At 35.4% G+C, this 26,698-nt stretch overlaps 1 protein-coding gene across 2 annotated transcripts; it reads right to left on the reverse strand.

Moving 5' to 3' along the window:
• Window positions 1-68: 68 nt before the first annotated feature.
• On the reverse strand, window positions 69-26,035 carry LOC117321702 (low-density lipoprotein receptor-related protein 4-like). 2 transcript variants are annotated; one of them, XM_033876213.1, is made up of 20 exons: window positions 25,900-26,027; window positions 17,746-18,190; window positions 16,381-16,636; window positions 13,562-13,706; window positions 12,860-12,970; window positions 11,960-12,217; window positions 11,029-11,179; window positions 10,620-10,760; window positions 9,882-9,993; window positions 8,279-8,426; window positions 8,024-8,146; window positions 7,472-7,708; window positions 6,531-6,735; window positions 5,785-5,924; window positions 4,996-5,140; window positions 4,196-4,308; window positions 3,639-3,761; window positions 3,115-3,291; window positions 2,779-2,896; window positions 69-2,537 (listed from the first exon to the last, which is right to left on the reverse strand). In XM_033876213.1, the coding sequence occupies exons 1-20, from the start codon at window positions 25,964-25,966 to the stop codon at window positions 1,649-1,651; spliced, it is 4,104 nt and encodes a 1,367-aa protein (XP_033732104.1). In that variant the 5' UTR covers window positions 25,967-26,027; the 3' UTR covers window positions 69-1,648. The 2 variants fall into 2 exon arrangements, with proteins under 2 accessions (XP_033732104.1, XP_033732105.1); XM_033876214.1 differs by lacking the exon at window positions 2,779-2,896 and having other exon boundaries at window positions 2,331-2,537; window positions 25,900-26,035.
• Window positions 26,036-26,698: the final 663 nt, after the last annotated feature.

Raw genomic sequence — 26,698 nt, forward strand, 5'->3', positions numbered from 1 at the left:
AGGGTTATATAGTGGCAGTGCCATACAATGGTAAATATTAAAGTATGAGTGTATTTTATATGCGAACATGATATTAACATGAACATGTATATGCATCTTTATTTCCTATGCAAAATAAAATCTATTTACATGAGCATTCCCTACGTATTTACATACACACAATATTATTATTTACTATTTGCTGGTTATAACAATGTATAAATAAGTACACAAAAGCAAGGGCCCAATGGGCCCGAATCGCTCACCTGTTATCCAGTGATCCTTTATATACATAAACATAATTAAGAACAAGTGTATCAGAGATCTCAGGCTGTCGCTGTTATTTGTAAAAGTGTCTTTTAAATATTTTGGCCAATTTGACTCTTTCAAAATTATATTATGGTCCAAGTATAATATTGGCTGTCTGGGCCTCTTGATTATTGAGAAGAATTTGTTTAAATGGAAAAGTTGACGCCGGACGGCCGGACGGCCGGACGGACGACGGACGCTGTGACACGGCATAAGCTCACATGTCCTTCGGGCAGGTGAGCTTAAAACAAACACATGACCAGAATATTAGTAGTAACATTATTAATAATAACTGCTAGTATTAGAAATAGAATAATCTTACATGAAAGAGAGAAATCCAAGCACGAAAAGATGTATTCTAAGACGATATCAAAGCAAAGCGTCGTTATCAACTTTATCTAAACAAAACAAAATGTCACCACAGCAAACCACACACCAAGCTTTACCGATCTTACAACGTCACTGATTGGCTGGGAGAAAGTAAGGTATATAAGGATGATAATATCACGGTATCTACATTGAATTGCTCAAGTTTTAGAGCGTAATTGAGTTTAAATAGAGCAGCTCACTCTCAGTACCGGTGATAGAAAACAGTACATAAGCTTCATTGGCAAAGTTGGGGCCAGATTTATCAATATCGTTGGTTATGGTCCATAGCTGTACTAGATTTACAATGGCGGGTTTTCTCCGGAACACGTCTTAGTCTCCTTTGTGAATTTATTTCTATATTTTGTTCGTATTTTGTCCTTATTTTGTCGATTTTGAGTTCGAATTATGATATTCTGGAAATGTATCATACATTTAAACAAATAACGTTTTATATGACCCTAAAAAACAAAAGAGTTAAGTTGATACCAATCATTGGTTAAGTTTACTTAACTTCTTGTCCGTTTGATTAAGGTAATACCCTGTTCTATGTAGTTGCAAGCGTATTTAAAGCTTGAAATAGTCTATATCATAACTGCATTACAAAAGATCAAATTGATCACCGGGTACATTACATTCCTCGAATATTTTGGTAGAGACTGTTGTCTGTCTCACATTGGTAAAGATATTAAAGTTTCGTTAAATGACAGTCAGTTATTAACAGTACATTTTGATTCAGATAAAGCAAACAATATTTTGTGTTAACTACAAGATAGCATTATTTCCCTGTCGCCTGATTCTAATTAAATCTAGTATTTATATTCTTTTCCACATTTGGACAGGTCATTTCACCTCATTTTTTTTTCTAATTATCTTCGTTATCAGCTTGGAATGTTAAAGGTAATAGAAAGATATCTCCGAAATTATCAACATTAATATTGTTGTAATTATTGGGAGATGTTTCATACCAGAACATGCATGATTTATTAACTAATCATCTCCCCAACTCAATATAGTCATGACCAGACAGTTGTTGGGATGGCGGTGTGTTGATTCCTGGTAGAGAATCCTGTAAAGATCGACGGTGATTGGATTGAGACGTTACATAAGGAGAATAGGATTCGTTAGTGTAACCATGCGGTCGAGAAGGCGAAGGCAAATCAGAGTTGGATTGTTGGATAGCTAGGCCACGAGCTTCTCCTGAATTGACGCTCTGACCCTTCGGAGAGTGTCCAATGTCGTTTGGGCGGCTATATGCCGATGCGGTGTCCTGTTGAATCTGGTATGGCTTAAATTCGCTGGCATCGAAGTTATGTTTAGAGCTCTTAAGCCCACGGTGATCAATTTCATATTTTCCGTATTTTGAGGAGGTTGCCTCCGACTCGTGAACAGGCAGCAGATACGGATTTTCATGTGCTCTGCGGTCGTTATCCATCATGGATGAATCGTTTTGATGATAGGATGAATTCGACTTAGGGGAGTTTTCCAGTAGACTGCGACGTTTTTTTCTCTCTTGCTGTAGTTGTTTATATGAGTCATTATCAGCGATCAATTCTGGATCCATGTATGGATTTGGCTGAGCAATGTCCTCGTGTTCACTTCCCATCGGGTTGATGAAGTTAGGGTCTGTCTGCGAGTAAGCCGGCGGGAGCTCGGCATAAACATGATCCGGTGAAGGGCATCTTGCGCGCACTTCTGGTGGATAGAGGTAAGCGGGATTAATCTTATTCTTTTCAGCGTAATCGGAAGGTGTCACCACAAGTTGTGGACTTACAGCGCCGAGATTGTCGTCGGTCAGCCCATACTGGTTCTGTACCACTGTGGGTATGTTCATGCCGTTTATACTACTCAGATACATAGAGTCTGGATAGCCCTGTGGTTTGCTGCAATGGAAATGACACATATATCAAGTACACATTGTCTTAAATATATTTGCTTTGTCGATAAGGTTTTGTGTTCAGCGGTTACATTATAAAACATACACCTTATAATTATTAAACATACAATTTCCTCATTTAAAGGTGCTCAATCACAACGACAAACGTACATTACCATACAAAATAGGCACTCATATTATGGAGGAAATATCTACCAAATAATATCAAATAATGCAGCTTTGTTTACCGTTTTCTCTTCCAAACACACACAACGACAATGACGATGATTACGATAACGAATGCCGCCGCCACAACAACTCCAACGATGACCGGTAAAGTCGTCACGGTAGTAGGCGAGGAATCCACTGTATGCATACACATGTTATTTTAAAGTAAGTGCGATGTATAAGTCTAGCTGTGTTAGGGGCATTCATAAATGTCATAGTATATCATTTTAATGTATTTTAAACAAGAAGTGTTTCTTATCATGAATATATTACTATAGAATTTGTTTTCTTTGGGGATTTGGTGAGTATATATTTACGACCTACCTACAAATACTATGTTTTCTTTACGTACTCACCTAGGCAGAGATTGGTTCGTAGTGTCGTCCAAGTACCCGCAGAGAGACAAGTGATAGTGGAATGTTCGGTGTTTTTATGATAACCAGAATTACATTGATAGGTACAGGTTTCCCCTACTACTCCCGTACAGAAGGATGATATCAGGCCATTAGGTATTATCGCTTCACATCTCACACCTGTAACGTCGACATTCACCTATGAACATCCCTGAATCATGTCTTAATTCTTGTTTGGAATTGTTAAAATCAGTCTTATTTTTTAAAATTTATATTTAAGTACAACTTATTTGCAAAGTAGTGATATCTTAAAAGGCAATGAGATATATTGTATTATGCAATAAAATATATCGTTTTTTTTTGTACAAAACATATTTATAGCAATAATGAGACAAGACAATATCAGTAATGGGCTTTTTTGTTTTTGTTTTTGTTTTTGTTTTGTTTTTTGTTTTGCTGTTTTGTTTGTTTGTTTGTTTTCAGTTAAGTTCATTACTACCAGTATTATCAAGTATACCATAACTTACTTGATCCACATGACAGACCGTCTGGTTGTAGATATACTCCATCCTGGCATGCGCATGATTTCCCCAAATGTGTTGGGAGACAGAAAACGTCACACATACCATTATTGGCGCAATTGATATTAGCTGATCAAATAAAAAAAGTAAATGTAGTAACAAAACACATCATATTTGATATAATTGTGTCACATGATTTTGCATTGTTGCAAGTGAACACATTATAAATAGTTCACTACGATCCTATGTTAGCTCTGGATAGTACCCTAGTAAAACATATGACCACTCATTGAGTTCATTTTTGCACATACTCAAACTACAAAAATGTACAATAACTACATCCCATCATCGCAGATATGTTGACAATTTGTTTAAAGTTTGACAAATACATGTATACCTTACTCTAGTGCCATTTACCTTAAGCCTTGGTGTAATTACTGTGTTGGTAGCTATACAGGTACATTGTATTTCATCATTTCATAGAGAACAAAAGGTAACTTTTTCATATCTAGATTTTTAAATTGATATACATAAACATCATGTGCATTGACGCATTAATTCACCCTGTTGTTGTTGCCCGGTGTATATATCGAGAGAAATGACGTTGCCGACTTCCGGAGTACTTTCTAACCAATGAATGTTTGCTCCAGTAGTCTTGTCGATCTTAACGACGTTTCTGAAAAGTCGAATTTCGTAAGAAAACTGAGGTAAGATGGTAAAATATTAGAACAATATGGCATAATTTCCATTCATATTGAAAAATCGTATAATCGGATAAGTCAAAGGGAATGTATGACAGATCCTGACTTTGTCATATGCTAGTGTCATCAAAACCGCTGGACATTTGCTTACTAATACTTATTTTAATATCTGAATGTACGAATCGAAAGTCTTGTGGTTCTGGTTATGTGTTATCAGAAAAGTATAATTTCAGAACTTCATATCATATTGACTGTCATAAACTCCTACCATTTTGATGTAATTTATGTTTTAAATGTAACGTTTAATTAATTTTGGTCTACATTGGTTGGTATTGGTTTACAAATTGTTGAAATATTTCTGATGTATAGTGACGTAAATGTAAACTTTATTCATTTTACAACAATTGCGAAACAAGTTATATTAACTTATATTAATCACGCTTTTTGGCCCGGATCGAAGCGCGCGAAAGGTCTTACTGTGGGAGAAAACCGGGGTACTCAGGGAAAAACCCACGTGGTCGGGCAGATGCCCCCATACCTTTTCCCGTCCGATCGGGGAATCGAAACCCGGCCGCTTAGGTAAAAGGCAAGTGTGTTACCACTGTGCCACACGACCACCCTATGTTTTATTCTATCAAAGATTCTCCTAACATCACACTTACCTGGTATTTCTACCTGTGTAGTAGATGACATTACTAGATACCACCAAATCTGTCAATTGTTTCGAGCTCTGTAGCACTGTACCCTTGTTCCCGAACAAATCTGTATACCCTATTCCTTCGTACGAAGACCAGTACACACGTTCGGCTATAAAACAGATGAGAAGCAAGTACACATGACGGGTCTGTATGGATACATGATCTATTTCCTTACAGTAATATACCCAATAGACAGGAGTGTAGCTAAGAAGTTATATCTAAATAGATTCACATCAGTGTAGCCACACATGTGTAGGAATGGACCCTGTTATTCAAAAGTGATAAGCAGTTTAACAACACAACTAAAATCCTTGTGCAACTAACTTATTTGCAAATCTTTATAGTACTCTTAGGCTCTTCATACCTGCATTTTTTCTTTAATCAAATTATTTAGTAACGTTTTGACAAGCTTGCCCTAGTATGTAAAATGTTTCTAATTATACATAGGTGTATCCACATAATGAACAGTCACACATGGAAATATGTTAGCATGTCCCTGAGATCCACGACACATAATCTAATACAGAAAGATGCCAAGGCTTAAGAAGCAAATAGATTCATACCACGCAATACAAAAATAAAATGAAAATTAAGACAAAAAAAAACAACATCTGCATTCATATAAACAAGTATTATGTTGTTGTTAAATAGAGTTGTGGCATTCTATTTAACTTATTATCTATGTTAGATCAAAGGAAACATCCATCTTTAATGTAGCATTAATTTAATTAGTACAATGCTGTAAGTATTTACTTGTGTAGTCCATGGTGAGACCCTGAGGTCTGTTAACATCAGATACCAGTACGGTGACAGAAGATCCGTCCATGAAAGACTTATATATTGCTCCAACGACTGTTGTACTATCAAAGTCGGTCACGCTCCAGATTAGAAATCTATAAAGTATTGGAAAATTTAGTACCAAAGGTTATCTCAAGGTCTGTGCTTCTATTGACTTTGTTGTAAATTACGTACTCAAGTATAATACAAAAATAAGAATACAGAAACAATGTAATATAAAATAAGCAACGTAAATATAAATTAATGAACATGAACAAAAACGGGTCGATATGAAAACTTTCATAAGCCATGAAACTTCCAAGAAAATAGAAATAAACATTTCGCAATTAATTACGCTGATATTCAGCCTTAAACAAATGATTTTATATTTTGAAACTCGGATCGAAGGCAAATTGCATAAGTAAGTGTTGTTGTTTCTTAATATCATCTGAAGATCCGATCTCTAGCGTTTGTCCTGAAATAAGAAAATAATTGCAGTCGACTTAACACTTAAGTTGAGCAAGGGTCCTTTTATAGACTCTTGCATATACATGTAGCACTAATGATTCCATCATAAAGTTTTGCTTCCTGACCTTTTTACAAATCTGTCATGATGGTTTCGCTATGAGGATAAACGGTTGCTTTCTTTGTTTTGACTGCAGACTGCCAATCAATTTAGAAATAAACATATAGTTAATAATGGAATAAGAAACGAAACATACCCCTTTTTAGGATAAACAAGCAGTCCCTGCACAAAGTCGGCGGCACCCTGGTCTTTGATTAACACCTTATTGTAGACATGGTCCTGGATTATCCTTAGCACTCCGACTTTACCGTCCCTCTCGGAAGTGTCGCCGACAGCCGAGGTCGTGTAGAACACGTTCCCAGTACCAGAATCGATGGCCAACCGTTCGGGATACTCTTGTGCTAAGTAAGATATGTTTTATAGAAGTGTTGTAGACAAATCCAAGTGTACAAAGGCATAAATTTGAATTAACCACATAAGTTACGCTTAATATTTGGTTGTATTTTAGGGTTAAACATCCACGAAACATTTTGGGTTTTCCAATGCTCCCTTCCGCATAGAAGAAAATCCCCGATTCTTCTAGGTTCCACTTTTAGTCGCATTCTACGATTAATATGCAGTGGGATAGAGCGGGCTTATTTCAGGGCTCTCCGATGTCCCGATTAAATGACAAAGGAGAAACCATCTCCGACCCTGCAGGGAAATATATATTCGTAAATATATATAAAATTGTTTATTTCATGGATGTAGTTGGTTATGTTTGATCCATTTATATTGTTGAATATATATATATATATCATGATTGAAACAGTAGTTAATTGCAATTATACCTAGACGTATGTAACCAGAAAACGTTTTAGTACTGCGGTTGAAACACACATATAATCGACGCAAAGCAGTTTAATAGTGAAGTAGTCAAACCGTATTCCATTCCCTGATAAAACCTCAATTCTGGAAATGGGATGGCATTTTTACGACCGTATCGTACAAAATATCTTCTCGTGACATGGATTTAATTAATACTATGCATGCATGTATAGTATTGATTAACTTCCAAACCGATATTCAAACTAGATTCAGCACTCCATTTGCATATAAGAAAACGCAATATTTCAAAAGCGAAGAGTGTATGCTTACAGAAAGTTAGTAAAGTCTGGGTTTGTGAACCATCTGGTTTAGCTCTCTTGATAACATTGAGGTTAGCCTCTGTCCAGTAAATGAATTGATTTATGGCATCATACACGGCATCGACTGGTCTGTCCACCTGTATATCAAGAGCCAGGAACTCAGGCGAGACAGCGTCTAGGGACAGTTGGTACAGACGTGCATGGTTCAAGTCGGGTACCAATAGGAAGTTGTTCGTCAGAACTTGCTCTTAAAAGACATGCGTCAGGGATATGAATAGTATTATATATAAAATGATTACGAACATCGGTGTACAAATAATGGATGGGTGGTTGAAAATTAGTGGGTGTTAATTGCATGGGTTCTAGTGACATTCAAATATTGTGAATATCTGCTATATTTTGTTACGTTAAGAAATATACTCATAAACAATATCTGTTTCAATTATTATCAGCTATGATATTAAACCATAATACATACAATTGCGGTCTTGATAGTGTCGCAATATGTTATTTGTGAGTAATTGGCTATCGTAAAAGGAAACATGATATATGGTGTAATTACTGCTCTTGCAAGATGCCTGGTCTGGTTGCAGTGTGAATCCAAATGTGCATGCACACCGTCTCTCCGTATCGGACGTCGGGATACATACTTGGGAACAGCCACCGTTTAGGACGGAGCATGGCTCTGTGGAGTAGAATTACACAATTGTATAAGGAATGATAATATATTAGCCAAAAGGTCAATGCATGTATCGGTTGTACAGTAAAATCAGTGGCAACTTATCAGTCAATATGACAAAGCATCACAGAAACCGACCTGGCTCCAACGTTTGCATGGATTTGTCAAATACAGCCATCCCTGTTATATCTCCAAATCCATCGACGTCCAGAGTTTTGAGTTGTTTATTCTCCATGGACATTGTGTGGAACTGGGAACTCGCAGAACCGACCCAAACAACATACCTCTGTACAGAACAAACATCAGAGTCAAGGATGATGCGATTTTATCTGTAATAATTATGTTGTTATATCTTATCTATTCAGATTGATATGCTGGCCAGGGAAATGCAGTATGCATGTTAATGAGAGTAGGATATCACGTGCTATGTTGTATTTTAGTCGATGGATGATGTATACATTGCCGCGCTGAAGAAGCTTCAATTGTTTATACGGATAACCTCCGTAATGCAAAATGTTAATTGTGATGTGTGAAATAGAGACAAATCTGGAGAGTGTAGAGTGGTGCATGTGCTGTGTTTGCACTATGCCCTGAATGGTATGTAGTGTTAATCTATTTATATATTCTAACATAAGTGGAAATGCTAATATATGTATAGGGTATGCGTTATATATCATCGATGGATAGAATGGTTAGTGTACGCTGGGAAAATGATTCAATGGTGCTTGTAACAAGCATTATCATTGGCTTAAATGATATGTCATTTGTCTATAACGTAGAGAAATGACGTTGTCGTGTGTAACGTCTTTTTGACTGGCTGATACAGTGGAGTAATAGTTTTTAACAGAAAAGAGTCTATCAATAAAATTGGATTTCTACAGGGATTGTGCTTCTCGTTTTTTGGTTATTTTTGAGCATTAAAGTTAAACCTTAGATAATTGAATTCGAATACTTTCTTGACATTTTTTTTTTTTTTTTTTTTTCACTTGTATTGTTGTGGGCATACGTGATTAGAAATAATTAGGAATGACCGTACACATAAACATGTATATTCACTAAAGTTGCCGTAGTATCCACAAACATTTTCTAGACCATGTCTATCATTGCTTGGTATTATTATTGTGCTTTAAAATATTGACAAAAATGTTAAATATTCAATGGTCAAATATCAAAATTAGGTTGAATATGTGCTTAAAACTTGTATTAGATCATAATAGATTCAAGCAACGATACAACCCGCTCCAATGTGATGTACGAGGGATGATTGATATGTTGTACTACGCCGTAACAGTCACTGGTTACAAATGCTAGCATTTATCAAGTTCAGAGACACTTTCCAATACATAAGCAAACGCAGTGGAAATTAGCATATTTTTAACAAAGCAAACTCGTCTGGGAAATATAATAAAACTCCATTCCGATTCTCAATAACCATGTCTGTAATGTTTAGTACAATAATCCAGTAGGTGTTTCTAGAAAGGAGCTCCAACTTGGCAGCCAGTTCCTTTTGCTTTTGAAAGGGTTCGTCACAAACAATATGCCAGTCTGTACCTCTGAATTTTGATGTGCATAGTATTTAAAGAAATATATCTAATATATTACCTATTTAACTGGTACAATATAACTTGACTTAAGCTTTGGATTAAACTCTTTTTTTAAACCAGTTTTGTTTTTCTTATTTTTTTGTGTGTGTGTATGTTCGATACATTACCGTTCTAAAGGATACCTTTTTGACCCCTACCTTGTAGACGAGGAGCTGTGAGTGATATTGTGCAGCCAGTATCTTATGTACAGTGATATCACTTCCGCTTCCAAGAGAACTCTTCAGTGCCCCATCTTCCACCCAGTACAGTCTAAAATACAGTATGAGAAGGGTAGGAAGTATTAAGTGACAAAATAGAATGACATTGATAGATGTTAACGGTGTAATGTATTTTGAAACTCATTATCTATGTAACTTTTAAAGTTTTTGATGTAGACAGGACTTAAACTGTTTCCCTTCGGAACACTATTTTAACGTTTTTGATGTAGACAGTGCTTCAACTTTCCCCCTGGGGAACAATAGTGTATGAGAAAGCAAATCCCAGTCTTAAGTACCGATACAGTTTGTAAAATAGGACAACCCAGTTTAAGATATTGCATGTTAACACCACATCCATTGTTGTCAATAAAGCTATTTCAAATGCATGGATCATATATCAGCAGTAGCGTTATTATTCAAATAAACGACACGCTGAAACTATCAATATGTTGTACAAATCAACACTGGTCTGAAAATGTGTAAAATTTACACGTATTTTACACAATTGATCCTTGATTATTCAAGCATAATTGTGTATAGGCAAGGCATTACTCTAATGTATGCAATTCAGCACATCATTCCCAATGAACTTTAGTGTTGATTTTTTTTTGGTTGAAATCCAAATGCAGTGATCTCAATTACAACAATACATCATCCACGTTGTAATTAATATAATACCTGTTCCCTAGTGTATCGTAGTACAATGCCGTTAGTGAATTGCCAGTGGACACGATTTCTGACTGCTCCATGCTGCCGTTTGTCGAGATCGCCTGTATCGTATTTTGAGATGTACCTGGTCCCGATATCCAGTAAACTGTTCTGTTAAATAACTTGTGATGTTTTATTTCTCAGCTATGGCACATTTTCATTTCATAATTCCGTTTTTAATGTGAAAAACATTGATTTTGCTGGTATACCTGGTATTACTAAGATAAAGTTGTTTTAATTCATCCCAGCATTTCATATTATGTTCACCTGATTTAAGTTGTTTTTATTAACTGTATAAACGATTTAGTTACTTGACATACAACTGTACATAAGATAATTCACTAGCTTCTATAATTCCTGATATTGACAATATATTTACCGTCCATGTGGATCTACCGTTACGTCAGACGGACTCAGGGTACTAGTTCCAAGGTCACTAGACGCACGCGTTGCCACGGTGACGAGTTTGATTTTCTTTGTGTCTTTTTCAGTCCAATATAGATTTCGACCGAACCAATCATAGGCTAACCCTGGTTAGTACAGTATGTCGCAAGTGATAAAATGAAGAGTGGGATTTACATATACGATATATCATAGTGCTGTTTCTATTTTAGTATCTAGGTGGTTAGGTAAATACATCGTCGTACACAATATATAAAGTTTATGAACTAAAACAGGCGTAATGTTGTGGACCCGAACTCTGAATTACGTTAAACATTTTCCGTGATAAGTATACGATTGCCTTTGGAGAATACTTTGACTTTGTCTTAGTGCAGAAAAGATATCTACTCGATATCTAATGGAACCCTACTTAATTACAAATTGTCATTTTGCAATGAAGATTCACTAGTTTATAATGCTACAAACGATAATGCCTACTCGTTTATATTCATTTACCCCGGCACTTACATTCAACGTCATCGACAATCTCAGTCAGAAAGATTAACCATTGCCCTCCTTTCAACTACATCTGTATTTTTCATGAAACCCCGTTTTGGGGTTTTTTTTTTTTTTTTATCTCTTATGCCTCTTGTAAAATCGTATACATGTAGTTATATTATATAAATGTTACAACAAAGGTTCAATCCATTTGATTCATAGTCTATGGCTCTTTTTTAAAATATGTGATATTAACTTAATATATTAATTTAAACCCACTAGTATAGCATTATACCATTCACTTGATTGCACGATCAAATATGGTCAAACGACATAATTGTAAAATTATATATAAATTCACACAATAATTGTTGTGTATAGCAGAAATTAAAACAAGTTGAAAAGTTTTCGTAATCCATTTCCGACCTTACCTGATACAAGTCCTGTACTAGTGAGATATGTAGTACTCCGTGTTTGCAGATTGACGGACTTAAGGCTGTTTGTTCCCGTATCGACATAAAACACGTCCAGGGTTCTAGCATCCACAGACAAAAATGTCAAATCTTTTAGATTGTCTAGTAAGCAGGAGTGAAGTTTTTGAAGGTTTGTCATCAGATTCATTAAGTCTATTACACAAACATGTGTTCTGTTTCCCAGTAGTAATCCTTTCACGGGTACATCGTGATCCGCTATAAAAACAGGACAAACTCATTCAATGCATGCATTAGTGGGATTTTAAGTTAAACAATTATTGCTGTATCGTTGAAAGTTGTATTTAAGACATTTAAAACCAATGTAGGGAGATTAGTACACCGTGTTTATATCATCAATTATCTCATTTGCATATGAAGATCCGAAGGTGAATACCGCCAATGACGTCAATTTACTTCGGGCATGCATGGCAACTATGTCAAAACAATAGCATCACACCGAAAGGCCACGTGCTTCAAAGTGATCTGTATTTCTTGCAAACGTGCAGAAACAATCAAAACCGTCATGTTTATATATATATATATATTATTTCGTTGCAATGACGTTTTACTGTAGGTCTGAATCGCTAGTATAGCTAAATTACTACAGGTATAATCAGGATATACCGCCGACAATGTTAAGACTCATCGTTATTATCCCCTTATATCAACTAATACTTTTTAGACATCTTAAATCAAACTCTCTTCACCGTACTGGTACTAATGTTACCGAAGGGACTATTTGTTCAAGAAACGGAGAAAGTTCATTTTAATTTGAGATATTTAAAACATAAACAGAAAAAAATCCATGCATCGTAGTCATTTTTCTACTTTGGGGTGTGCATGCTTATAGTCACTTACCAGTACATGACGTCCCGTCCCCCTGAAGGGTGTACCCATTCTTACACAGACAGGTAGCTCCCGTAGCAGTCGGGGCACAGAAGTGTTGACATGTCTTCAGCGCACATTTGTCTGAAACAGTTAAATACAATTATTGATTATTATGACTTCATGTGTATGTTCATAAATTATGATTTTATCTCAATTATAAGTGATTCTAAGGGTTAAACGTCGAGAGCTGATTATGTATGTAGTAATATCATTGGTCAGATATCCTATTTCCTAAATACCGACAAACTGATATTGTTCGCTAGTGCCATTCAATAATTTCTTATCAAAAACATAAACTATTTTATCTATGTTGATAGAATTAAAGATGAGATACTCCGACGTTCAAACAGTTCCTGTCAGTCTGGTGACTGGCCGATTTTCTTCTCGATTTGTTTTTAGTTATTATCTGTTTCGTTCTCGTGTAAGGAGGAATTAGACATAATATTTTTTTTTGAATACATATATATACATTGTATATTTTATATACTAATGGAGAACAATTTCTTTTGTTCAATATATTGTACAAATATTTACAAATTGATCGATTTCCTCATATAAATTTGCATTCCTTTTACGATCGGCAAACAACATATCTATTTACCTGTAGATGACACTTTCTGAGAGTTATCAAAAACTATCTACTATATATGTTACCTTTCACACTACACGTACCTGAAGCTGGTGGTTTCCGAGAACTATCAAAGATCTCAAGCCCGTAAGGCTGCCGACCGTACCTCTTTGATAGAACATCCTCGGAAGAACCTTTGTACATACATATCAGTCTATCCAGGTAATCCTCTGTGACACATACATGGATCTGAAAATCACCATTACAAATGTTAAAGACACACCAAAAGCACAGGCGCTTGCATAGAAAATATGACTTTCAATTTTTTTTTGATATGACAGTGGTATGTGTAATCTGTTAAGTACAAGGTTGGCAACAACGCCACGAGCGAAACGGCACCCCATCTCACTTCAATCGACTAAAAAACACATTTATTCAAACTGACACGGCGCACACTATATGCGACCGTCATCAGAAAACATTCATCTTTAACCTACCGTGCCACTCAATACGAATTGTTACATCCAAAACACAATAATCCGTGAAAACATCGCCGAATTCCTCGCTCAGAACGCCATTTCTCAAACGGCTCCCTGAGCCTGTCCAGATTCTTCATTTACATACGGGGTTCAAAGGTCATGCGATTATATGATCGTCAGTCGTCAGGTGTACTTTTGGGGGTCATCTCCGCATGCATTTTGTCCGGAAAATGCTTCGGCTCGCTGAAGAGTTTCGTCTAATTTTACGATTATTTGAAGAGTTTCGTCGATGAACGATGATTTATAACCATAAATTATTCATTATTTTGAACGTTAGATTACAATGCACCGTATATGACAGTACACAGCAGGCGGATCCAGGAATTGGAAAAAAAAGGGGGGGGGGTTCCAGTAATTTAGTAATTTAGTAATTTCCGGAACAAAAATTTTCGGGAAAATGAAATTTGCAATCTTTCGAGAATAGGATTTTCGATAAGTGGAAAGGGGGGAGGGGGCATAAATTGATTCACACAGAACGTCACTATCGTATCGTTTTCTAAATAATGAAATAATTGTCACAAAGGTAGAACAAAATGCTTATTTATTGATTAACTTTTGTCAGTTTACTGAAATCTGGACGAACAAAAAGAAAAGTGAATCACGTATAAGACTGTCATCAGGTTACTGGAACGTATACATGTGTACCAACATTACTTACTTCAGACCAGTTCATTTATTTCTGCACATTTTACAAATATCATGTCGTCGTCAAATACGAAAATCATACTTCAGACCTGCCAAACGATTTGTACGTTGTGATCTATGATCCATCATCAATTTATTTTCATTTCCCACAATGTTAGATTTAATGTTTGCTAGAAGTTCTTCGAGTTCAATCCAAATTTTATGAGTACATCTATCACTGTATGATTATCGAAATATTGAGTTCCTTCAGTCATTTTGTTTTAAACCCCTTTTTATTCAAATTTTCGAAACAATATTACTTTCTTACTTGATTTCGGTTTTAATACACTCGATATCAGTTTGCCCCTTAGTGTCTACAATCAGGGGCGGACACAGGATTTTCAAATAGGAGGCGTGCGAAATTAAAGGGGGGGGGGGGGGGGGGGGGGGTCCGCGGATACTCCCCCCCGAAAAAAAATAGCAGGTAAATGCAAAATCCTGCATTCTATATTTTATAAAAACAAGTATATGAGAGATGTTTTTTAATGATTAATTGAGTGTGTAAGCATCAAACGCTACTCTAATAATAATCAAGCTGGCTGAAGTGCTTACAGAATTATGAAACTGAATTAAAATGAGAAAGAAAAGAGAATACTTGAGGGGGAAGTAGTGGTTATTTTGTGTCAACGCCAGACTTTTATAGTATTTTAGGGCTAACGCCAGAATACCCAGAACAACCTCTTATTCTTATCGGTATTGTGTGTGGTATATACATTTTTAACTAGTCATGTAGGGGTCCATTTTTTAAAAATTGAAGATTGGCATAGCCCTAAATAGATGGCAAGTACAATAAAAAATCAAAATATCAAACAACTATCAGCTATTACCCCATCCAAATTTTAACTTCGAAAAATTCCAACTGATACTGCTTGTTCATGGTATACGTATAATGTCCCGGCCCTGTCTTGAACAAGTTATTGAGCACCGTTATATGCAATCTTTTTGATTGAAAACGAAGTTCAACAACTACCGAAATGATGCAGTTGAAGAAAAGGAAAGGACGATCTCATCACTGCATGGCATTAAAACATGCTATCTTATTAGTCCGTGATATCGCAAACGACGTCCTGTGCATGCACCTGTAAAATAAAGTATGCCGAGATGACCCCAAAAAGTGCACCTGGTGACAGTCGATTATATAATCGCATGACCTTTGAACCCCGTATGTAAATGAAGAATCTGGACAGGCTCAGGGAGCCGTTTGAGAAATGGCGTTCTGAGCGAGGAATTCGGCGATGTTTTCACGGATTATTGTGTTTTGGATGTAACAATTCGTATTGAGTGGCACGGTAGGTTAAAGATGAATGTTTTCTGATGACGGTCGCATATAGTATGCGCCGTGTCAGTTTGAATAAATGTGTTTTTTAGTCGGTTGAAGTGATATGGGGTGCCGTTTCGCTCGTGGCGTTGTTGCCAACCTTCAGCTTAACAGATTACACATACCACTGTCAAAAAAAAAAAAAAAAAACATTTTCTATGCAAGCGCCTGTGACCAAAAGGTATGAACTTTTTCCACTTGTTGTAACAGTAAGTTACATGGAAATGTAATACGTTATTGCGCATTCTACAGAGTTCATGCAACTTCTCCGTTTTCATCTACGTCTTTAAATCTGTTTTATCTTCTATTTTTATATTAGATATGAAAATGTAGCAAACCGTACTTTGTTATACAGGTTACAAAAATAAATTAAAATACATACGAGATCAGTTACGATTTTGGAGAAAAAGTAATTATTCTGGTGATGGATTATCTCCCTTTGTTTGCCATCATACATGCAGCGTTCGATGGTGTTGCGTATTGTATCTGTCCAGTAGATACGATTTTCTTGGACGTCGACGGATATGTCCCCGATACTCAGAATACTAATGGACACAATCACCTGACGAAACTCCCCAGACAGGTCTGCCCGCTCTATACGGGTGCTACCTCTGTAGTTGTCTCCCCAGAACATGAAACTGTAATGATGGAATCAGATATCTCATCAGCGGTATAATTACATAATTTGTCATCGTTACATTATTTCTCGTCGTTACACTATTTCTCATCGTAACACTATTTCTCATCGTAACACTGTTTCTCATCGTAACACTATTTCTCATCGTAACACTATTTCTCATCGTTACACTATTTCTCATCGTAACACTATTTCTCATCGTTACACTATTTCTCATCGTAACACTATTTCTCATCGTTACACTATTTTTCATCGTAACACTATTTCTCATCGTAGCACTATTTCTCATCGTTACACTATTTCTCATCGTAACACTATCTCTCATCGTTACACTATTTCTCATCGTAACACTATTTCTCATCGTAACACTATTTCTCATCGTAACACTATCTCTCATCGTTACACTATTTCTCATCGTTACACTATTTCTCATCGTTACACTATTTTTTGTTGTTATTGCAACATTTATCATCATCATACTATTTGCTTTCATAACATTATTACTCATCTTTACATTACTCGTCATCGTCACATTATTTTTCGTCGTTACATCACTCGTCATCGTTATATAATTTGTGTTACAGTACTGGTCATCGCTACATTATTTTTCGTCGTTACATCACTCGTCATCGTTATATAATTTGTGTTACAGTACTGGTCATCGTTACATTATTTTTCGTCGTTACATTACTCGTCATCGTTACATTATTTTTCGTCGTTATATAATTTGTGTTACAGTACTGGTAATCGTCACATTATTTTTCGTCGCTACATTGCTCGTCATCGTGACATTATTTGTAGTCTGTCATCACGACGTTTGCTATTATCACATTATTTCACTGAATGATACAAATTGTCAAATATCTAACATATTCGGATTTAGAATTAGTTTTAAAATGTGTTAATTAGTTAAATACAGCGCACTGCTCTTAAAACATTTTGCACTAACGTATAGTATGTTGCAGGCATAAATAAACATGATTATTGAAAAAGTTGATGCTTATGATTATGTAAAATATCATTTTTCTTCTAAAAAAGAATTCCTTCGATTATTGCATATGATACAATTTGTGAAGATACTAGTATTAGAGTGGATATGTGAACATTTACCCTTCCGTTGGGTCGACTGTGATAGCCTTTGGTGACTCCATATTTGTATCCAGGAGAATCCTACGCATATCATTCGCACTTGCCAAGTTTATCACAAAAATCCAACCGAGATGTCCATCAGTGCAATAGAGATTTTGGGTTATCCAGTCAAACGCAATGTTAGTGTTTATAGAACTGGGAACAGATTGCAACATAATCGTTTGACGGACGGACGAAGAAGTAAAATTCGACATTTGATATATGGCTTGTGTGTAGTAATCGTAAAAGAAGAGAACATCATTGCTGGGGTCAGAGGTCAGGCTGGTAATAGTCACACCGGCTAACGAGAATGATGTCACCACAGGCTGGATGTTGGGTGGTTTTGACAGTTGCTCGACCGTGCCTCGATATGTATACAACGAAGCGTTGTTGTTGGCGGAAGACTGGAAACTAATAATCAATGCCTCTGAAAAATGGAATAAGTATTGTTAAGTATTTGCAAATTGTAATGCTTTCTTTAGATATTTTCAAACGTGTACTCATATCTCCTCTGAGTTTAATATCAGCTGAGCATCGTTATCGTGATAAGCATCGTAATCGGTGAGGGGTAAATTAGATTGGTCTCGGTGAGGTGCAGATTGAATTGTACCATATACCAAACTTTGGGTGGGTCGGTGGATGGATGGATGGATGGATGGATGTAGGCATGCACGCACACACGCACGTATATTTGTATGTATGTTGTTAGTTCAGGATTTGGAATATAAGTCTATGTTAGATAAGCTCCGTTTCAACGTGATGTTAATACATCCTGATGAAGCGTGACTACTTGTGGTAGTAAATTCTACATCAAATGATATATTCTCAATGTCACTATCATTTGATAATTGACAGGAAAACTTACAACTTTCGCCAGAAGCAGCTTGATGGATTTTATATAAGTTTTTATTATCTCCTAAGATATTCATTGTCAAATAGATGGATATGATGTCAAAACATTCCGTATGTCATTTTATTAAATAAAACATATATACAAAAAATACATATCAATAGAAATTTTTCTTTCAGATCAGCCATAATGTATAACACATAGGTAGCCTCAATGTATAACACATAGGTAGCCTCAATGTATAACACATAGACAGTCTCAATGTATAACACATAGACAGCCTCAATGTATAACACATAGACAGCCTCAATGTATAACACATAGACAGCCTCAATGTATAACACATACATAGCCTCAATGTATAACACATACATAGTCTCAATGTATAACACATAGGTAGCCTCAATGTATAACACATAGGTAGCCTCAATGTATAACACATAGACAGCCTCAATGTATAACACATATATAGCCTCAATGTATAACACATATATAGCCTCAATGTATAACACATAGGTAGCCTCAATGTATAACACATAGATAGCCTCAATGTATAACACATATATAGCCTCAATGTATAACACATATGTAGCCTCAATGTATAACACATATATAGCCTCAATGTATAACACATAGACAGCCTCAATGTATAACACATAGACAGCCTCAATGTATAACACATAGGTAGCCTCAATGTATAACACATAGGTAACCTCAATGTATAACACATAGATGGACTCAATGTATAATATATAGGTAGCCTCAATGTATAACACATATATAGCCTCAATGTATAACACATACACAGCCTCAATGTATAACACATAGGTAGCCTCAATGTATAACACATAGATGGACTCAATGTATAATATATAGGTAGCCTCAATGTATAACACATATATAGCCTCAATGTATAACACATAGACAGCCTCAATGTATAACACATAGGTAGCCTCAATGTATAACACATAGATGGACTCAATGTATAACACATATATAGCCTCAATGTATAACACATAGACAGCCTCAATGTATAACACATAGACAGCCTCAAAGTATAACACATATATAGCCTCAATGTATAACACATAGACAGCCTCAATGTATAACACATATGTAGCCTCAATGTATAACACATATGTAGCCTCAATGTATAACACATAGGTAGCGTGAATGTATAACACATAGACAGCCTCAATATATAACACATAGACAGCCTCAATGTATAACACATATATAGCTTCAATGTATAACACATACATAGCCTCAATGTATAACACATATGTAGCCTCAATGTATAACACATAGGTAGCCTCAATGTATAACACATAGACAGCCTCAATGTATAACACATAGACAGCCTCAATGTATAACACATAGACAGCCTCAATGTATAACACATATATAGCCTCAATGTATAACACATAGGTAGCCTCAATTTATAACACATAAGTAGCCTCAATGTATAACACATAGACAGCCTCAATGTATAAAACATAGACAGCCTCAATGTATAACACATAGATGGCCTCAATGTATAACACATAGACAGCCTCAATGTACAACACATAGATGGACTCAATGTATAACACATATAGACAGAATTCATGTATAACACATATGTAGCCTCAATGTATAACACATAGACAGCCTCTGTGTATAACACATAGACAGCCTCAATGTACAACACATAGACAGCCTCAATGTATAACACATAGGTAGTCTCAATGTATAACACATAGATAGCATCAATGTATAACACATAGGTAGCCTCAATGTATAACACATAGATGGCCTCAATGTATAACACATAGACAGCCTCAATGTACAACACATAGACAGCCTCAATGTATAACACATAGATGGACTCAATGTATAACACATATATAGCCTCAATGTATAACATATAGGTAACCTCAATGTATAACACATAGATGGACTCAATGTATAATATATAGGTAGCCTCAATGTATAACACATATATAGCATCAATGTATAACACATAGACAGCCTCAATGTATAACACATAGGTAGCCTCAATGTATAACACATAGATGGACTCAATGTATAACACATATATAGCCTCAATGTATAACACATAGACAGCCTTAATGTATAACACATAGACAGCCTCAAAGTATAACACATATATAGCCTCAATGTATAACACATAGACAGCCTCAATGTATAACACATATGTAGCCTCAATGTATAAAATAGATGGACTCAATGTATGACACATAGACAGCCTCAATGTATAACACATAGACAGCCTCAAAGTATAACACATATATAGCCTCAATGTATAACACATAGATGGACTCAACGTATAACACATAGACAGCCTCAATGTATAACACATAGACAACATCAATGTATAACACATATAGACAGAATTCATGTATAACACATATGTAGCCTCAAAGTATAACACATAGATGGACTCAATGTATAACACATAGGTAGCCTCAATGTATAACACATAGACAGCCTCAATGTATAACACATAGATGGACTCAATGTATAACACATAGGTAGCCTCAATGTATAACACATAGGTAGCCTCAATGTATAACACATAGATAGCCTCAATGTATAACACATAGACAGCCTCAATGTATAACACATAGGTAGCCTCAATGTATAACACATACATAGTCTCAATGTATAACACATATATAGCCTCAATGTATAACACATATATAGCCTCAATGTATAACACATAGATGGACTCAATGTATAACACATAGGTAGCCTCAATGTATAACACATATATAGCCTCAATGTATAACACATAGACAGCCTCAATGTATAACACATAGATAGCCTCAATGTATAACACATAGGTAGCCTCAATGTATAACACATAGATGGACTCAATGTATAACACATAGACAGCCTCAATGTATAACACATAGACAGCCTCAAAGTATAACACATAGACAGCCTTCATGTATAACACATATATAGCCTCAATGTATAACACATAGGTAGCCTCAATGTACAACACATATATAGCCTCAATGTATAACACATAGGTAGCCTCAATGTATAACACATAGATAGCCTCAATGTATAACATATAGGTAGCCTCAATGTATAACACATAGATGGACTCAATGTATAACACATATATAGCCTCAATGTATAACACATAGACAGCCTCAATGTACAACACATATACATGTATAGCCTCAATGTATAACACATAGACAGCCTCAATGTATAACACATAGACAGCCTCAATGTATAACACATAGACAGCCTCAATGTATAACACATATATAGCCTCAATGTATAACACATATATAGCCTCAATGTATAACACATATATAGCCTCAATGTATAACACATAGACAGCCTCAATGTATAACACATAGACAGCCTCAATGTATAACACATAGACAGCCTCAATGTATAACACATATATAGCCTCAATGTATAACACATATATAGCCTCAATGTATAACACATAGACAGCCTCAATGTATAACACATAGACAGCCTTCATGTATAACACATAGACAGCCTCAATGTATAACACATAGGTAGCCTCAATGTATAACACATATATAGCCTCAATGTATAACACATATATAGCCTCAATGTATAACACATAGGTAGCCTCAATGTATAACACATATATAGCCTCAATGTATAACACATAGACAGCCTCAATGTATAACACATAGACAGCCTCAATGTATAACACATATATAGCCTCAATGTATAACACATAGACAGCCTCAATGTATAACACATATATAGCCTCAATGTATAACACATAGACAGCCTCAATGTATAACACATATATAGCCTCAATGTATAACACATATATAGCCTCAATTTATAACACATATATAGCCTCAATGTATAACACATAGGTAACCTCTATGTATGTATAACGCACAGGTAAAATTGCCATAGCTTTAGGCAACACAGGATGCTAAACCTACTTTCTATTACTTTCTATCTAAATGAATAGATTGACTTTACCCCGGGAGCGTCACGTTACACAGTGGATTTAGAGATTTTGACAGTGTGTCGTCTAAATTTTGTCGATATTTTTATTTAAACAAGTGCAACATCACCCTATATATTAACGTTGCCCAAGTTAATGACAAACGTTGGCCTCTTTACGGGTGCGTGTTACCATTGGGATTGGAGAATATATGCTTAACAGTCACTTGACAAAATACACGTGGAAAGTATAATCAAAGACACACATACACTACAAAAATGCGATGTGAAAATGAATTTAATTTCTAAAAGTAGACAGCGTATAACGTGCCACCGGCCGTTGATGAAACCGCTAAGAATATGGGTTTTATTTCTCTCTGTGATTTAATCTCTGTTGATACCCAGTATGATCGTGAATGTATTAGTTATCTTATCAATAGTATTAACAACAACATACGAGGATTAAATAAATGTCAGTAATAAGGAACTTGTCAAATTCCATACCTTTTCTTTCTATTTCTCCATCTTCTATCTGACTATCTGGGTAACAATCGACACGAAAGGCGAATGGATCAAATAAAAAGCATCGAAACATCAAAAACATGTAGTCACTTATTTGCACTTAGATGGTAACCTCCCTGCTTTATCTACTTCTAGTAAATACATATATTCCAATTGATTTTATGTTCAAGGTTTGTTCAAATTAAACATTATTTCCGTGACAGATATCGCCTACTGACACAAGGTTTCGATAGATGCAAATTGATGAAAATCTTATTTGGAAATGTGCGATATGAAGTCAGATCTGTTCGATGAATGACGATTTGCCTATTCCGCAGCGGATGGTCTTATTTATCATTGAACTTTTTTTAAGGATTTACATGCAAGTTTATGTTTTAAGTTCGTAGTTTGTTATCGTTTTATCGCTCTCTGTAATTTTTACACATCTAGGAAGTGTTGTATCCCAAGGACTACTATACTGTAGTGTTTTATTGATATATACAGTCCAGAGAAAAGATGGTATGATGTAGGTTATACATTAAACACGATTTCTGTAAAGTATTTGACAAAGATAAACATTACTTATCTAGTTAAGTTGTGGGTTGTTTCGTCGGAATTTTCATTATAATTAGCAACTTTATAGTTACCGATCAGTCAGTAAAATCACCTTTACGGAGTTTATTTGTACATTTTATGCAATAGGCCTAGTTGTTATGTTCTGTGAAACTTAAAGCTTTTTAACAGTTAACAGGTGAATATTATATACGCTGTATAGACCCCTATCTATTCAGTATTTCAAAACATCCTTTCTGTATATATATATTTGGATCAAAATTTCAAAAGGTGGCCCATTTTTAAACATTATAATCAAGAGAAGTAGCAGTTTGCGATTGAACGAAAATCCATTTTACATATCAAATCTATCTCCTATCTTGATCGAAAGCTTCTCTGTTACGCATGCGTTAGACAAAAACTCGGTTTACGATCACGTTACCTTCATCCCCAGTGAAAGCCTGAGAATTAAATGTTGTGTTGTATAAAGTATTGAATGTATATAAAGCTCACACTGACATGTTGTTTAAACTCGAGTAAAGCTTCCTTGTTGAACCATCAGACGCCATCCGGTCGATTCAATTCGGACTACACAATTACAGCATTATGTTATCAAGTCCAAACACTCGTATTGCCTTTAAAGATTCCTCTCGACACCAATAGAAGGCGAGATCGCATTAATTATGTATAAATTATTTGAACATAAGATCTTTTCATGACTTAATAACCACCGTTTTACCTTTAAAAACTGTTACGATGCCTACAAGGAAATGCGTTTTTTTCCAAATCTATTAGACATAAAACTATTTCTTTAACGTAGAAAGATGTTAAAATAAAACTTCCACACAACTATTGCCTGTTATGGTTATCTAATTATTTATTTTAATTCCACGTATGGAAGTTAGTGGGTACGGTCATTGACTACTTTCGTTTCTGTGTTATTTTTGGTCAGTGATTAATGACTCTGAATCATTCTTTGGTCTGCTAAATTGAATTCTCTATCATAAGTTAAAATAGAAGATAATTTAATTGATTTGCTAAACATGTCTTTACCGCATTGTCTATCCAGTATTCTTCCTACTTAGGTTTCGGAGGTTTCTGCTGTACTAATCTGAGTACAAAAAATAGACAAATAAATTCCAATAAAAGGACAATTTTCTGAACCACTGCTTACTATGGGAGGCCCTTGCAAAATTTTGATTTGAGTATTAAATGATGATATTACTGGCGAGAGAAACAAACACTTATCACATGAAAATTATTTTCACTCTCTATGATACTTCAAGTCTTTTTCATTGTTTTAATTTAACTACCAAATTGGGAACAAAATAAAATTCTTCTTTCACGAATGTGACCATTTTTAAGAATTCACTCAAAAATGTTAGTGGTTTTTTGTTTGTTTTGTGAAATAGACCTCATTGATTCCCTTAGAGATGCAGTATACAATACGTACACGTACGTGTGTGATAATCGTGACAATCGTTACCTATATGTAAGGTGTACACGTTTGAACATACAGATCACAGCAAGCTTGTTGAATTAACATAAACAAGTAAGAAATTTGAATATTCTTCACAATGTGCATGTTGTGTATCTGGTAGCCGATTAATAGAACATTGCAGACGTCCTCTATAACCGTCACGTAACATTAGTTTGAGGTTTCTAATCATGAGTTACAATTACTTGATCATGGTCACTTGTCATTCCACATGGTTAGATTATTCTAACAAAAGGCAAATGTAGTTGTTCCGTATACAATACGTAAGTTGTGGTTCTGTCAAATCAAGGGCAGTATTTCACATGACACAGTGATACCCCGTCGTTATGGTGACTGTCCATAAGGTAGTATGACGTTCTAATAAATAAATTATTGTTCAACTGAACATCATCGTCCAGACGTTTGACAAAATCTCTCATTATCATCGAGTCTAATATGGCAATAAATATAATTCACTTAAAGGACACCAATTAGCCAATGGCTGAATGTTGATGTGGTTTGTAAAATGCACGTTCATAGATTCTTTATGTTTAGAACTACATTTTACTTAACGCCACTTTTATTCAACCTTCGTGAAAAATCTGGAAAATATCACTATACATTTGTAGTTTTCAAACAGAAATCATGTTGCATATACTGTACACCAACATACCTACATACATACATTATAATACACATACCAATGGATCATGTTGAGGAAACAAGAACATAGGAAAAGAAAAACATACTTTACATGTAGAAGTGTTAAGTATCTCCCACAACAGACATTATTTACCTTGGGCAGAGAGTGTTGAAAGAGACCTGGCCAGGAGATAGACCATTAGATGCCAAACCCGTGCCATCCTGCAGGTCCCCTCTTATGGCACTAATGAAGTTTACGTGCATGTAATCCCATGTAATATATGTAAACCGTCGAGGTACAGTACAGCGAGTAAACAACTAGCAAGGGTTGACGGGTAGGTAGGTATTACATATACTGTCATCGTTCGGGACGAACGCCTCAGTGGTAAATATATTCCGTCACCGACATCAGACTTGTGGGATGATTGTGTTGTAAAGAAATTACTTTAATGGTTGACGTCTCCCTAAATACGTACAAGTAGATATCGACAGGTTAACTCTAGTTTTTTTGTGAGTATGTGGCTATTATGCTATAGCAAAATATTCAGTTTACTTTGACAAAGAATGTTAATACACTAAAGTTAAATTGGTTGCAGTTTAAAGCTTTCAGTTTGCTATTCAGGGTTGTAGCACATATCCAGGTAGTCATATATAATCTTCGTATTGACAAACTTGAGTGGCCATGCGGCTTCAGAACATACTCTTCTAATCAATTTCGAATCTGATTCTAAGACACAGCTGGGTGAAAAGATTTCTATACCATCAGATCAAATATTCCTTCGTGACCTCCTAATCTACTTTTATAGTGTTGTGAAGCTGTTAATTAATTAATCTATTCATTTATCTATCTATGTTTTCATTCATATTAATGTTTTAGGATATGTTTGGAGATGTTATGGATAACTCCTCTTTAATGTTGGTAAAGTCAGCTATTCAACACAAATTTTTTACAA

Source organism: Pecten maximus, chromosome 2, assembly GCF_902652985.1.
Source record: "Pecten maximus chromosome 2, xPecMax1.1, whole genome shotgun sequence".
NCBI lineage: Eukaryota > Metazoa > Mollusca > Bivalvia > Pectinida > Pectinidae > Pecten > Pecten maximus.